This window comes from Babylonia areolata, chromosome 11, assembly GCF_041734735.1.
Source record: "Babylonia areolata isolate BAREFJ2019XMU chromosome 11, ASM4173473v1, whole genome shotgun sequence".
NCBI lineage: Eukaryota > Metazoa > Mollusca > Gastropoda > Neogastropoda > Buccinidae > Babylonia > Babylonia areolata.
In genome coordinates this window covers 42,538,499-42,553,792 of record NC_134886.1, presented here as the reverse complement: position 1 = coordinate 42,553,792, position 15,294 = coordinate 42,538,499, and the positions used below count along the sequence as shown (strand labels likewise).

Sequence of the window (15,294 nt, the reverse complement as noted above, 5' to 3'; positions counted from 1 at the left end):
CCCCGAAAATGGAGCTTGGGTATCCCAACGATGGTATAAAGGGGGTGAAGTGATAATTTTTTTATTTTTTTTAAGTTTGAATAATAATAACACCCCAGTAATGATAAACAGATGGAATGAGAGCTGCAGTAATCAGCTACTGGACCATTCAGACGTGGGTTCCGAAGTACAGTACGTGGGAAAATCCAGACCTGAGATGCTCCAGCCGGCCGATCTGAGTCTTATCCTTCTCGGTAAACGTGGAGCAGGCTGTTTTGATGACGATACAAGTATACACAACTCCTCTGACACACACCAGACAAGCAAGCCCATATAGATCGACCACCTTAAAAATATCATCAGAGCCATGCCGACCCAGTTGTAGAACGTGAAGGGGACAGAGCAGAAATAATAATAATGAATCAATGTGAAAGGTAAACACCGGCATATGACTCTCATGGGACTGACATTTAAGACAGCTGCTGTTTCTCTTGACTTCTTATTTTTGTATTCCTCAGTGCTGATTCTCCGGGGTCATGGAAGTGCAGTTTGATCTCAGATCACCTGTTTCACTTTCTCCCTCTGTTCGCAGTCTTGGTGTAATCCTGGACCAGTCTCTTTCCTTCCAACAGCACATTTCAAATATCTGTAAAGTTGCCTATTTGGAACTGCGTAGAATCAGCTCTATCCGCCACTATCTCTCAACCGATGCAACCAAGACACTTGTATGCTCTCTGGTTCTCTCAAGATTGGATTACTGCAACTCTCTTTTGGCCGGCCTTCCCAAATATCTGTTAGACTCCAACGAATTCAGAATAACGCTGCCAGACTCATTTGCAGAGCTTCTAAATTTGACCATGTTTCTCCTCTCCTTCAGTCTCTCCACTGGTTGCCTGTTTCTGATCGAATAGACTATAAGCTATCCACTCTGACCTTTTCTGCAGTCAACGGATCTGGCCCCAAGTATCTTTCTGAACTCATCCATATCTATACCCCGTCTCGCCAGCTCCGTTCTTCCTCTGATACTCGACTTCTCAGGATACCTCACGTCAGAAGTAAGACCTATGGACACAGATCGTTTTCTTTTCAATCGCCAAAGACGTGGAACAAGCTCTCTGATAACCTCCGTCATTCTGATTCCCTCGCATCTTTTAAATCTCGTCTCAAAACTCATCTTTTCCCTCAGCAGTAAGTTCAATTGTGGCAGGTCCACTTCCTTTTCGTTAGGTGTGCTTGACTAGGTGTGTATACATATGTATGTGTACATAACTACATGCATGTATATGAATGTGTATTGTGTGTGCGTGCGTTTATGTAAGTTTGTGGCTGCCTATGTATGCGTATGTGTTAGGGTAGCTGTTAGATACACATGTATGTTAAAATGTATGTATGCAGTGTGTGTGTGTGTGTGTGTGTGTGTGTGTGTGTGTGTGTGTGTGTGTGGTGTCACATTTTGGTGTGTGTATGTAACATAGATATAATGTTTTATGTTAACAAAAGCGTTTTTTTGTAAAGCACCAAAAGCAGATTTCTGGATAGTGTGCTATATAAGTATCCATTATTATTATGTTTTTGGCGGTAGGGTCTATTCATAGGCGCCGAATACTCTTGTTAAAGAAGATGTAAGAAACTTGAAAATTGAGAGATGAAAAAAAAAAACCCATTGAATTTTATCTTTTTCTTCTTCTTCTTTTTTTTCTTCCCTTTTTATTTTTCAGTTTTTTATTTTGATTGGGCCAGTGTGAATAAACGTACACTGGCCTATTTCAAGTTCCCTTCCGACAACACACACATACACCTAGCGTTAGAATGGTGGTACGGATGTCAAACGCGACTGATTGTGCAGTTCAGTGCTAATGATTTTGCGTTTACCGGGTAAAAATTAGACAAGTTCAAATCTTATCATCCGCTGATCTAAAAAGCCTATACTGTGCGTAAGATGACGCTCAGTCGTGAAAACATATTTTTATTTGATTTTATTCTCTCTCCCGTCCCCTCGATCCTAATGTATTCATGTACTTCTCTCTCTTTCACACACACATACACGTGAACTCACGCGCGCGCGCACGCACACACACACACACACACACACACACAGAGAAATGGGAGAGGGACAGAGCCAGCGCGCACACGCATTTTCAACCCAAACCAGAATACGAACTGGAATTTTGGGGTTGACTGTACTGCTGCCTTCATTTACCAGCAGATTCTGCAAGTCGCGCGGGAGCCAAGGCCTGTGTGATGACGTCAGAGACTCCGCGTTCAGTACATGTACACGTGATCACGCAACCAAAAAGTCAAAGCGAACTGTTGTCGTTTTGTCTCAAACTGTTTACATTCTTCTTTCGCGTTTTGCGCACCTCCCCCCCCTCCTCCTCGCCCCCTCCATTCTCCCTCTCTCCCTCAAAACTTATTTATGACCATGGATAGTTCTTGTGATGCTCAGTTGCTTTTGTTGTTCCAATTTGATTTTCCCTTCCCTTTTATCGCACAGTTATTGCTGTGTGTTTAGTTCTATTTGTTTATTTAGTTGCTGTTTTTACCCCCCACCCTCCCATGTTAAAATGGCTGTAAATGCTTTAGACAATAAATCATAATGCCATAAAAAAAAAATCACTCTTAAATCATCAAAACTGCAAGGCTGCCGGGGTCAGTTTTGAGACACAGCCGCTGGAGTTTGCAGATCAGGAAAACTTCAACAGTCACCACAATGCGTGAAGCAATTACAACATGTTAACCCCTTTTTTTCCCCGTCCACACAGTTGTCGTTTTGCAAACCAGCCAGTTCAGCAGGAAAGAGAGAACTGTGAGAGCGAGAAGAGATGCATGAGAGAGAAGGTTGAGTTCCTTTTCCTGTTGTTGACCTTGGCTGCAGTGGCAAGTTCCCGTTGGCTGACAAGTGCACAGTTATGTGTGGACCGTTGTTTACATTGTTTGTGTGCCTTTCACAGGGGCGGCCGTTGTCTAGTGTGTTTGTGCCGAGAGAGGGTAGGGGTGGTGGTGGTGGTGGTGGTTGGTAGGACAATGGTGGTGGTGGCAGGTCAACATGTGTAGACAGAACGTAATAATGTGTCTCACCAACCAGCACTGAGCTATGCCGGGTTGTTGGTTTGTGTGTGTGTGTGTGTGTGTGTGTGTTTCTTTCATTCTTTTTCAAAATGGAGAATTATATATATACAGCAATGATTAACCGACTGACAATTGATAACAATAGTGGGTTACAAATCCTGTCCAAAAATCTCACATCACACTTTATACATACAGCACGATACTCAAGTGAAGCACACACATCAATGAATCACTCCCTGTTCCTGTGAAGTGCAGTGCACACATTGTAAACCCAGAAAGCATGCAGAGAGCAGTTTGATGTTTTTGTATTTTTGGCTTCTCTGTCAGTCTTTATCTTTTGGAAAATTTATTGTGTTGATAATGATAGTGTGGATGAACACAAGCACTCACTGTAATGCCCATGCACACACAACACAAATCTCAGATGAACACTCACAATTACACACGCCCCTTCCCCCCACCCCTCACGCCCCTCCCCCATGCCTCTCCCCCCCTCCACACACACACTTTCACTTAGACTCTAATCTTCTAAAACAAGCAGATCTTTTTTTTCATTTCATCACCATCTTCATGTCAGTAACAATACAATCAGATCAATAGTACAAAAAACATTGTTGTAGCCTTGAGTGTTGTTTAAATGCATTTTCAAATGTACATTTGAAATGCGTATTACATCTGTTCATATCTATTCCACACACACACACACACATACACTCTTACTATACACACATACATGTACCACGCACACACATACAAAACACATACACGCACACACATTCCATAGCACCAGAACAGCCCCAGAAATAGCTCCCTTGATAAATTAACTGTGGTCAGCTGGGCTATAACTGCATAGTCAACATGTTGCTGTAATCTCAATATTCAACAAACATCACCATTCTCTTCATGCCCACAGGATCCAACCTGCGAGCGGTGGCCACCCTGTCTGAGGACACGCACCACATTGATGTTGAGGAGTGTGCCCGCAGGAGCATCAAGGTGCTGTGCTGCCCTGCCCCCGACCTGGAGAGTCAGGCTGAACTGACTGTTGCCCTCATCCTCCTCACCCTGCGCAACATGGCGGAAGGTGAGTGTTGTGACCAGTACTCCACCTGGATTGTTTAATTCCCTTTTTTGTCGGTTCACCCAGCTACCTCATTGCTAGGGCTTCAGAAAGTCCAGAACCATGCTGATTGTGTTGTTTTGTTCCTCTCCTTCATGCTTTACACTGGCTCCCAGTTCAAGAAAGCATTATTTACAAAGTCATCTCTCTCTGTTTCAAGTCCATTTAGGCTAATGGTCCACAGAATCTTTCCAGTCTTAATCATTCTTTCATACCCTCATGCCAACTCCGCTATTCTTCTAACACCTACATGCTTAGGATCCCCACAGTTCGAACCAAAACCCAAATCCCCATTCTTTGGAATCAAGTTCCTCAGCCTGTACTTCGAGTCACTCATCTTCGCTGCATAATTCTCAGCAGCTTATCCCTTTCCAGTATGAACTAAAATGAATGTCAGTGAGTGAGTTTGAGTTTGAGAATTTGTAGGCTGTATTTTTGATTGTGTACTAATGATTGTGTGCTATGACTTGTGTGTGTGCGTGCATGCATGCTTGTGAGTGCTGTGTGTAATAATGATACTCATGGGCTAGCTTCCTGGATGAAGATTTAGGAAGGGGGTTGTCCATGCCTGCTTCATGCCCGCTGGTGGCTGATGATGTACTAATGTGTAGCTGTTATGATCAATCTAAAAGTGTCCACTTTTTCATGTGCTCATGTTGTTCCAGAACTGACTGCCCGCCAAGTCCGTACCCAAGGCATTCTGACTCTTTAAAGATAAAACCTTTCTTTTGTTAGTCAGTGCTTTCCTGCCACAAGGCAGCCTGGGCACCCCCTTCTGAAGATGAGATCAAAACGACAAAAGCAAACAAAATTTGAAACACCTTTTCTTGATTGTCAACCACATACCACTGTATGAGTTTTTCTTTTATTTGGCAGTTACTACATATTTTTTACTTGTCACTTGCTGTTTGAAAAGAAAGTTATTTCTTGTTTTCTAATGAAAACATGTTAGCATAAAACTCCCAAGCCAAGACCAATCTTACTTTTAACACTGATGTAGGAGAAGTAGCTATTGTTCTTTCCCACATGTGCGATTTAACGTTAGTGGTGTGTTGTGTGTGTGTTTGGTCATCAGGGCTGCAGATGGACAACAGGACCCACGACACTAACTGCGACCTGTTCACACTGACGGAGGGCAAGCCTGTGGACATCACCTCGGCCTGGTGGGACAACCTGATCCAGCACAAGACCTTTGGGGTGTATGGCACCACCTCTCTGGGCCTGGCCGTGGCCGCCCGTCTTCGACAGCTGGGGGCCAGCAACGTCATCCTGACAGACTTTGGCCAGGGCATTGAGGAGTCAGCCAGCATGGCTCCCCCAGGTGCCCGCATGGAGGAGGACTTTGAGCTGGTGACGCGCCAGCAGTTCTTGGAGCGGGCCGACATCATCTGCGTCTGTGGCGCTCATGCCGCCACACAGAACGAGGCTGCCTTCGATGAAACCGCCTTCCGAGACATGAAGTCAGACGTGATCCTCGTCAACTCGGACAGCGGCCACGCTCTCAACTACATGGCTCTCTACGAGGCCTTACGGGATGGGCAGATCTGCGCCGCAGGGCTCAACACCTGCAACCAGACCCCAGTCCCCTTCCAGTACCCCTTGCAGGGCCTCCGCAACTGCGTGTTCATGCCTCAGACCCAGGAGGACAGGACGGACCTGCGGCACAAAGTCACGCTGGGCGTGACCACCAACCTGCTCAACACCCTCAAGGAGAGCATTGAGGCTGTGTAGGCTGGTCACACCCGTGGAACAAAGAGCAGAACAGGACGTGGGCTTTCAGCCAGTGACATGTTGTGGGTTTCAGCCAGTGACATCATGTTGTGGGTTTCAGCCAGTGACTGATGTCTTGTTGTGTAAAGCTGAGTAGTGACTGCAACGCTGTAAATAAGTCATAGTGATCAGATTTAGGAAGTTGATCCCTTGAGCAAACAGTGACTGCAACGCTGTAAATAAGTCATAGTGATCAAATTTAGAAAGCTGGTCATTAAAGCAAACGTTGGCAGGAGGAGGATTAGTTAAGAATATTGTGAAATCCTCCAAGAAATGCTTTTTCACTGATACATCATTTATTGTGAACAGTTTTCAGAACTTGCTTACTTCTGTCCTGCAGTTGACCAATTGTACAGTGCCCAGTTTGGCATCATCAGTGTAGGGGAAATTGCAAAAGAGAGGTTTTCAGTCCCATCCTATGAAATGCTGCTTAGACATACTTTGTCTGACATGTGTACATACTTGTTCAGATGTTTCATGTCATCAAAGTTGTCCAGATATATTTTGGTTTAAATCTCATTTTGGGAAAGTGAGAAAAGTGTGACAGTGTCTGAGTGAACAATAATATGTCGCTATAGATACAGGAATTAGAAGTCAGTTTAGAATTGTTTGCTAACTTTTTTTTTCTTTGAAGAAATGTGTATTACTTCTTTCGAGTCATAAATTCATAAAGCTTTTTCAGAAAATGCAGAATTACTAACATTTTTCATTAAAGCAATAGAAGTGTTTAATGTTATTTACTTATATATAATCCTACTATATTTTTCATTGCATGATGAGTGCAGAAATTGTTTTGATGTGAATGTTACAGTATTCTATCCTTAATGTTTTTTTCGGCCATTAGTAAACAACATTTTTTCTACTCATTTTTGACTCATTTGTGTAAACAAAGTGAGTCTATGTTTTAACCCGGTGTTTGGTTGTCTGTGTGTGTGTGTGTGTGTCTGTGTGTCCGTGGTAAACTTTAACACTGACATTTTCTCTGCAACTACTTTGTCAGTTGACACCAAATTTGGCATAAAAATAGGAAAAATGCACACAAAAATAAAGAATGAAGCCTAATTATATGCAAACTGCATTTACTGTTATATTTATATTTTTTGTATTCTCTAAACTTGGCACTTTGATCTGATATTCTGACCCAACAACTAGAGCAGTCATTATTATCATTTTTTGTTCAAACAGCAACTTCTTTTGCTAAGCATGGAAGTTTTATTTATTTTGCAAATGTTTTGGTGCAGATAGTAAAAAAGGGAAATTACTCTGTAATTAATGCTAGGGGAGTTAATTTGTTTTAAACTAATCTCTCTCATCTTAAAAATATATTTTGAAATTATACTCAATACATAAAAAGCTTGGATTTTTTTTTTAAGTGTATCACAAGTGAGTCTTGAAGGCCTTGCCTCTCTTGTTATATGTATTTTTCCTCCCACTCAATCTGCTAGGCATCACAGTCTGAAGGAAGTAACAAGCTGTAACAAAATCACATGAAAGAAATACATGCTTTTCGGAGCAAAGACAAAAAAGTAATTCACTGGATGAAAGCAAGAAAGATGACACTGGAAAAGGGAACAGTGACATTCCCTGTGAACATGCCATGGAATATGAAAACTGAGGGTGGGAGGTGGGGGGGGAACAGGGAGGGGAGGGGGGGGGTTGGAATGGGGGGCAAGGGGAGGGGGGGACACAGGAGGGGGAACTGGCGTGTCCTTGTGATCTCTGGCCAACATGTCAAGTCTACACAAGAATCAACACAAATGTTGAACTCTGACCTGCATGTCTTTGCTACTGTCAGACATGACAACAGACACACACAAAAAAAGTGTTGATTATGCTTTTGAAACTGCTGTCTCTGATTCAGATAAGAGACAGCAGGTTGTGATGGAAAAAAGACCTGATTTTAAATACTGTTTGGGAGAGAGAGAGTGGGGGAGAGAGAGTATGTGTACATAACATGTGCAGGGGGCAAATATGCCTGTCTGCATGTGTATTCACTTGCTGACTGTTGGTGTGTGTATGGACACATGTATATAAAAAGATTTTTTAAAAGTGTATGTCTATGCCCTCTTACCAGTGTTTAACACTAGTGTCTTCTCATGGTATGTACCTCTGGGGTGATCTTATGGATGGCCTTTCATATGTTTTAGGCGCCCCAGCACAGTGCATAAAATACACAGTAAATTCCATGTAACCATTCAGCACAGCTGAATCCAGTCTTCTATGCCAGGACATCAATATTTTGACATATTTCAGTTCTTAATTAAAAAAATAAAAAAAATTTTAAAAAAAACCTTTTTGATCAACAGGTTCTTGAAATAATTCTGGTAATGATGAGTACATGTTTATGATCACAAGTTTTTGTTAAATCTTTGGTTATTGCATGTGCATACAATGTATGCCGGTAAAGGTTAAATCTTGTTAAAGTTTTGGTAATGGATGTACATACAAGCATGAAATGATTACGCATTAATAATGCAAGAGTATTTTCTTTCGGTGAAGTTATTTTGATTTTTCTCACTGAGCTTTCAAGCAGTGTGGCTAGTGCCACATACCACATTGTATCTGACACATGTTTCTCACTGTTCATATATATCTATGTCAAAAACAGTAGGAAAACCAAGGACTCTTTTCACAACAAGTGTATTGTGTATTTTTTTCTGAGAAATGAATCTGGTGTTGGGAATGAAATACTTTTTATGTTATCAATATTTCTCTTTTAATCACATTTAGTGTGGGAAAGGACCTGAACGTTTTTTTGTTGTTGTTTTTTATCACCAATTCTTATGGGATTCTCACAGAAAGGACAAGAAGAAACCTTGTGAAATAATCCTTGTTGAATCTTTGCTTCAAATGATAGATGTATATATATATATATTTTTTTTTTTTCCTTTTTGCTTGATAATTACCTTCTTACTTTTTTTATCAGTAAGGTATGAATCGTGATTTGTCAGCATAAAAAAAATGTGAAATGCTAGTTGTGCATTTAACAGGTGGGTTTCCTTGTTAGTGGAAGAAGTTAATTGAAATCTATTTGTCTGTACTTTGGTTCATGTATTTAGGCTGTAAGTTGTATATATAAAAGACTGTTACTGGTGTGTTGGGGGTGGGTGTCATGGCATGTGTATATACCAGCAGGGAGAATCATTGATTATGCAAAACGGTTTTCTACATTGTTACCATGCTTCTTTTAAAAAAAAAAAATTTTTTAAAAGTATTTGTACATTTTGTATGTGATTGCTAGTTTTCGTTTTTAAAGGGGGCAGTGAAAGGGCGGGGTGGTGGGGGGAGAGGGTATGGGGGGGTTGTTTGGGGGGCGCGGGGGGGGGGGGTACAAATGGGAGTTGAGGGAAGGCTGGTGGGATGGGAAAAGGTTGAGGAAGGTGAGGAGATGTCCACCTGCCTGTGATAAGAGAAGTACGTATGTAGGCCTACAGAACTGCAGGCATCCCATGGACATCTCCTTGTAATATAGTGTGGGGTCCTATAATGCATGCTCTAAAATCCCCATGGATACTGTGGCACTTTAGCTCATGTTAGAATTGTATAGAATGCATAGAGCTTAGAATTGTATAGAATCCATAGAGCTTGTGTGTACAAGCTAACTTTACAGCATGTTGTGCTCTAGGAATCTTGCCATGAATTTTCTAAATGACCTTAAGATGGCTCTACTTTCCTCTGTATTATTTCTGCCATTGCTAGAGAAGGATATCAAGCAATGGGTGTATTTTAGCCCTTCCGGGGTTTGAACTTGCAGTCCCCCCCCCCCCCCTAGTTTCAGACTTAAGGGACCAAGACTGAGCCAGTGCCAAGAACCTGGATGAAGCCCACATGCTGGATGACAGGACGGAAAAAAAACAACCCAAAAACATAGAGAACTGCTGCTGGAGGTGTTGAAAGACATGGGTTAATGATTGCATCACAGACATACTCACAGCTCAGCAGGTCCTCGGACACTACTCTTGCTCACACAGTTGACAGGAAGCAGTGGGCGGGTGGGGGTATGGGGCTGCTCAGCATGGGAAGTGCTAAATGGAATGTAGCATCTTCTTGCCTATCTCTTGCCTTCTATACTTACTGGGTTTGGAAATTACACACCCACACACAGTTACACAAGCACATATGTGTTTTTTTGTGCATAAATGCATGTGCACATATTTTCACAACATTGGCAGCTGATTTTTTTTTTTTGCCGTATGTTAGAATATTAGAACAACAACAACAGTACACATACAAAAAAACTTACACAATATGATATGATATATATTATATGCAGAGAGTACAACTTTGTGAATCTGGCTTTGTTTAAGTTACCTAGACACAATCAGTGATGTAGTATCACTTTTTTCTCAATAAATAGCCAGATGCTACACGTAACACTACAAAAAAACAACAAAGTGAAATTTAAGAACCTGGCAATGTTTGAGCTACATGGACAAATTAATTGACATAGATTCCATGGTTCCTGCAAATGACTGACTCAAAGACTTCTTACCAGCACTGTTAGGAATGCTAGTTTTGACATGGTTTCTGAGGTGTTGTATTGTGTTTAATCTCTTTGGTGTGGAGGTACTACATGTAATTACTGTATTATGGGGGGAACAAAAGAGTGGATTGTTCACTGTTCCATTGTTTTGCTGAGACCAGTCACTGATACAGTGAAATGAACCATGTTTGTTTGGGTGGGTTGTTTTTTTTTGCCAGTATGCATATGAATTTTTATTGATGACATGGAAAGACACACTTGTTTAGTGATGATGTTGTGTGCATACACATACATGCATGCACAAGAAGAAAAATAAGAAAAGAAGACAAATATTCTTTTTTTCTGTCTTTTTCTTCTCCTTATTTAAAAAAAAAAAAATTTTGATAAGGAAAAGGCTTACAGCTTTTTTTTTTTCTTTTCTTTTTTTCAAGGAAATTGGCAAATATTCAAATAATTTCTTATAGATCCTCTGATACCTTTTATATTTCAAATACTATGATCAACTTCAAGGCATGCTATTATTAGTTACATCCCATATGACAGCTCTTTAAAGCATATGCTTTAGGATCACTGTGTAAGTACCTTGCTGTTTAAAAATCATTTTTGAATTGACAAGGAAATCTTTTTATGAGCTGTATATTGTGGACTTCCAAGAACTCTATTTTTAATGATAGATGAATTGCTAATGTGTGTGGCAGCTTTTCACATTATAATAGTTGAAATATAACATCACCGTGAATGTCTTTCTTTCTCTTTCTCTCTCTCTCTCTCCTTTTTTTTTTTTTTTTTTTTTCAAACAGATTATTTACTTTTTTTGGTGTTTTGTTCAGAAATTGTTCAGACACTGATTGTTGTATATATTTAGTTTTGTTGAAATTTATGTTCAGGACTATGTTTTGATCTTGCGGTTTACATCTTGATTCTCCATATTTTGAAATTAATGCTGTTGAAAGAACTTGATCAGAACTAGTTCTTGTCTCGATTAGTTGACCGGTGTTTGTTACTTTGGTTTCATCTGGTTGATCCTGTCCCTTCCTCCCCAGTCCACCACCACCACCAGTAGCCTCCAGCAATATTCTGCCCTGTGGAAACTTCATTGAAATTCCCTCCAACCCAACCCCCAATTTCTTGAACATTAAAACGCTAAAATAGGTTGTTGGATTTGATGAGGTGTTTTCCTGTGGGGCCTGGGGGTGGGGGAGAAACATGGGGGATGTTTTTTGGGGGGTGGGGGGGGTCCTGTGACTGACCTGTGGAAATGGCCTTGTTCATATTGTGGAAGCAGAATGTGATGAGCGATGCAATTTGTATGCAAATAAAATGTGAAAAACTTGTTTATTTGTCAGCTGTGGGGGTGAGAGGTATGTGTGAATGAGATGGTAAGGAGCAAGATATTGGTGTGGTTGTCGTGTGTGTGTGTGTGTGTGTGTGTGCATGAGAGAGAGAGAGAGAGAGAGAGAGAGGAAAAAGCAGTCAAGGAAAAATACTTAACACTTATGTGTAATACCCTATAACACTGGAAACAGATTTACAACACACACACACACACACACATGCACACATACACAGTGACAACATTTTACATCAGAACATGCTTTGACTGCTCTGACCATGACAAAATGTTGAAATATGTTTGATGAATATCAGATGCAAAATCCAAGCTTTGAGTGTACTTACAAAATTTTTCCATCGCTTTGTTTGTGACCCAAAACTCTGACTTTTGATTTGATTTTGTGAGTTTTTTTGCAGACACCATGTCCAGTCACTGTAAAAAGTTGGATGAAGATTTTGCGCAATATTATGGAGATGATTTTACCATCAGTCAGAACTGCAGGAAATCTGAGGCCTAATTTTAAAGGCTCTTATCATATTGACATGATGTAAAGTGTATTGAGGGGAGAATATACAACTTGCCATACAAACAAATCATGTAATCCAAAATACTCAGGTGTGGACAAAAAAAAATGTCCAGCCAACAAACTTAGTACAGTGCCAACCACGTAAGCGACCCATGCCACTACTCATTACTCCACCACTGTAATCTAATTTTGCCCTCAAAGTTGAAACAGCAGTCTTACAAACCACAACATTATATAGTGCTCCCATTGGCAGGCCAGATTAGAATTCAGAATACTTCATTATCTCAACAAGACAAATTCATGTGTGGCGTATGCTACACAAACAATGCATTGTAAGAATACAGAAAAGACGGAAAATATGTGAATGTTAAGTTGATGTGGAACCTCACAATTACACACATGCAATGATCGCAGTCTAGAAAAAAACAGACAGGATGTACACCACAGTGGCATACCATTGATCATCAAAACAGCAGGGGGTAAACAAGCTTCCAACAGTAAAGTATCCACTTCTGTCAGTCCAGATGTTGCGCTATAATCTTGTCAGCAACACCAGATGAAACAATGTGACAAAATCTAATCTGCCATTAATCCCCAATAGCTTCAATGAGAGCGCTTGGTATGATATGTGAAATGACATTTTTCTTTTTTCTTTTTCTTTTTGTTGTTCTGTTTTGCAACCCTTTCATATGCACCATTTCACAGGCATTACTCCCACACTTCTCATCTTAAGCACCCCATTCACAGCCAACCCCAGGTTTGCCTGCCACGATGTCAGTGTTGGCAGTCCATAGGGAACTACTGATGTTTGGTCATGAGGAGGACACACACATGCACACACCAAAGACCCTCCCCTGCTGCAGAGTCTCTTCAGTGGTGTTCAGTCATGCCTGTTCTGTCCATACACAGAACACCACCTATATTAAGCCCCATACTAATGACAAAAATCACTTAGTCATAGAGCCAAACTGAGTGAGTGGATCTTCCTGTGTGGAGGCCACCAGTATGTCCCTCCAATAACAGCTCCACTTTGAATCTGCCAGTACCGAAGACAGGAACTGTCTCCAAGCACAGAAGTGGAGATGAATAGAAAGTGGAGTCACCATGAGGCATGCAGGGCATGAAAAGAAACAGAATTCAAACAATTTTTTTTCTTTTTTTTCTTTACTAATGAAGAGTAGATGATAACAACCCTGCTCTGGGGATCCATTTTTAGGTTTGGGACAACATGATAAGGCTGTATTCTCGCTTATTTTCATAATATATCCTGACATCAATCAGGCCTGAGCGATGCAGCCACCTGCAGTGTTGGTCAGGAAATTTAAGCAACCGACCCCGAAAGACACATACATGAAGTGGATGATCCTCAATAGTATGATCACAGTCTTCCCATTTAACTCTCTCCATACGAACGGCGAAAGAGACGACGTTAACAGCGTTTCACCCCAATTACCATCATCAAAATAATGCAAGCGGAAGGTTCTTATACTGAAGAGGTGAATGATGACAAAGAATACCACAATTGTGATGACAGAAGCTAAAGGTTGGGTCATTGAGACACCCACTGGACATCCAATGGGTCTGTGTAGAGGAGAAGAGAGGACTGGCTGTACTGAGTGAGTTAAGCTCATAGCACATTCAGCTCTGGGTAGGAGCCAGCCATGGGGCTGGAACCCACATCCTTTCAGTTGTCAGTTAACTCTCTCCATACGAACGGCGAAAGAGACGACGTTAACAGTGTTTCACCCCAGTTACCATCATCAAAATATTGCAAGCGGAAGGCTCTTATACTGAAGAGGTGAATGTTGACAAAGAATACCACAATTCTGTCATGATGGAAGCTAAAGGTTGGGTCATTCAGACACCCACTGGACATCTGAGGGGTCTGTGTAGAGGAGAAGAGAGGACTGGCCGTACTGAGTGAGTTAAAACAACATGACTGACTGCACACAGCATGTATAATTTGCAATATAAGTCTAACACAATATGACAATTTGACGAGACACAGGAGAAATAATCATGTCACTTGACTAAAAGCTATGGAGGCATCCATTAATATAGTAAGTCTGTGTGTTTATTAAAAAAACAACAACAAAAAACACACTGAAAAAGAGCTATTGTCACTGAGCACAAAAAATAATGCAATATCTAAATGTGATCCAAAATGCGACAAACCAGATACAAATAATATTATAACATCATAATAATAAGCAGACCAGAACTATATCTGTCATATAACACACTTGTGATTTCACACACATATATTCTGTCTGACTGGCATACATATGTGCATACAGACTGCCAAATATATATTTGTGTGTGTGTGTGCGTGTGTGTGCGTGTGTGTGTGTGTGTGTGAATGGCATCGTAAGTTTAAAATCACATACATTTTAATCCACTTCCAGTGATGTTTCCTGCTTTTGAACATTCATTAAAGAGAAATAATTCTGTCTCTCCCTGTGTGTGTGTGTGTGTGTGTGTGTTTTCTCTGTGTGTGTTGTGTGTGTGTGTGTGTGTGTGTGTGTTTCCTGCTTTTGAACATTCATTAAGGAGAAATAATTCTCTGTCTCTCCCTCTGTGTGTGTGTGTGTGTGTGTGTGAGAGAGAGAGAGAGAGAGAGAGAGAGAGAGAGAGTAAATATGTGTGTATGTGCGTGAAAAAAAATGTATGCAAGCATGTATGTATGCTCTCTCTCTCTCTCTCTCTCTCTCTCTGTCTGTGCGTGCGTGCGCGCGTGTGTGTGTGTGTCCATATGATCATGTAACCGCGCATTCGTATTCTTTACTGAAACTACATCAAAACGAACAAGACTTTAGAAAAAAAAAAGGGTTAACGAGAATGAGTATATCAAAACAAGAACAACAGGAACATCAACAACAAAGGCAACAGACAAACATTAGGTTACGCTGCGTCTGTCCTCTGTTCAGCAGTATAAACAAGAGATATTAATATCTGTTACACATTTTTCTATGGAAGGTCAAGCTGAAAAAAATGAGTTATTGCCCTTGAATCGC

General features: G+C 40.9%; 1 protein-coding gene across 3 annotated transcripts in view; it reads left to right on the top strand.

The window, feature by feature from the left end:
• The window catches only part of LOC143287749 (glyoxylate reductase/hydroxypyruvate reductase-like), a 39,571-nt gene extending 28,359 nt beyond the window's left edge, over nucleotides 1–11,212 (top strand). For all 3 annotated transcript variants that reach the window (XM_076596006.1, XM_076596008.1, XM_076596007.1), the window contains exons 3-4: nucleotides 3,962–4,132; nucleotides 5,244–11,212. In XM_076596006.1, coding sequence (XP_076452121.1) covers nucleotides 3,962–4,132; nucleotides 5,244–5,899 — 827 coding nt within the window. In that variant the 3' untranslated portion in view covers nucleotides 5,900–11,212. The remainder of the gene's footprint in view (nucleotides 1–3,961; nucleotides 4,133–5,243) is intronic.
• Nucleotides 11,213–15,294: the final 4,082 nt, after the last annotated feature.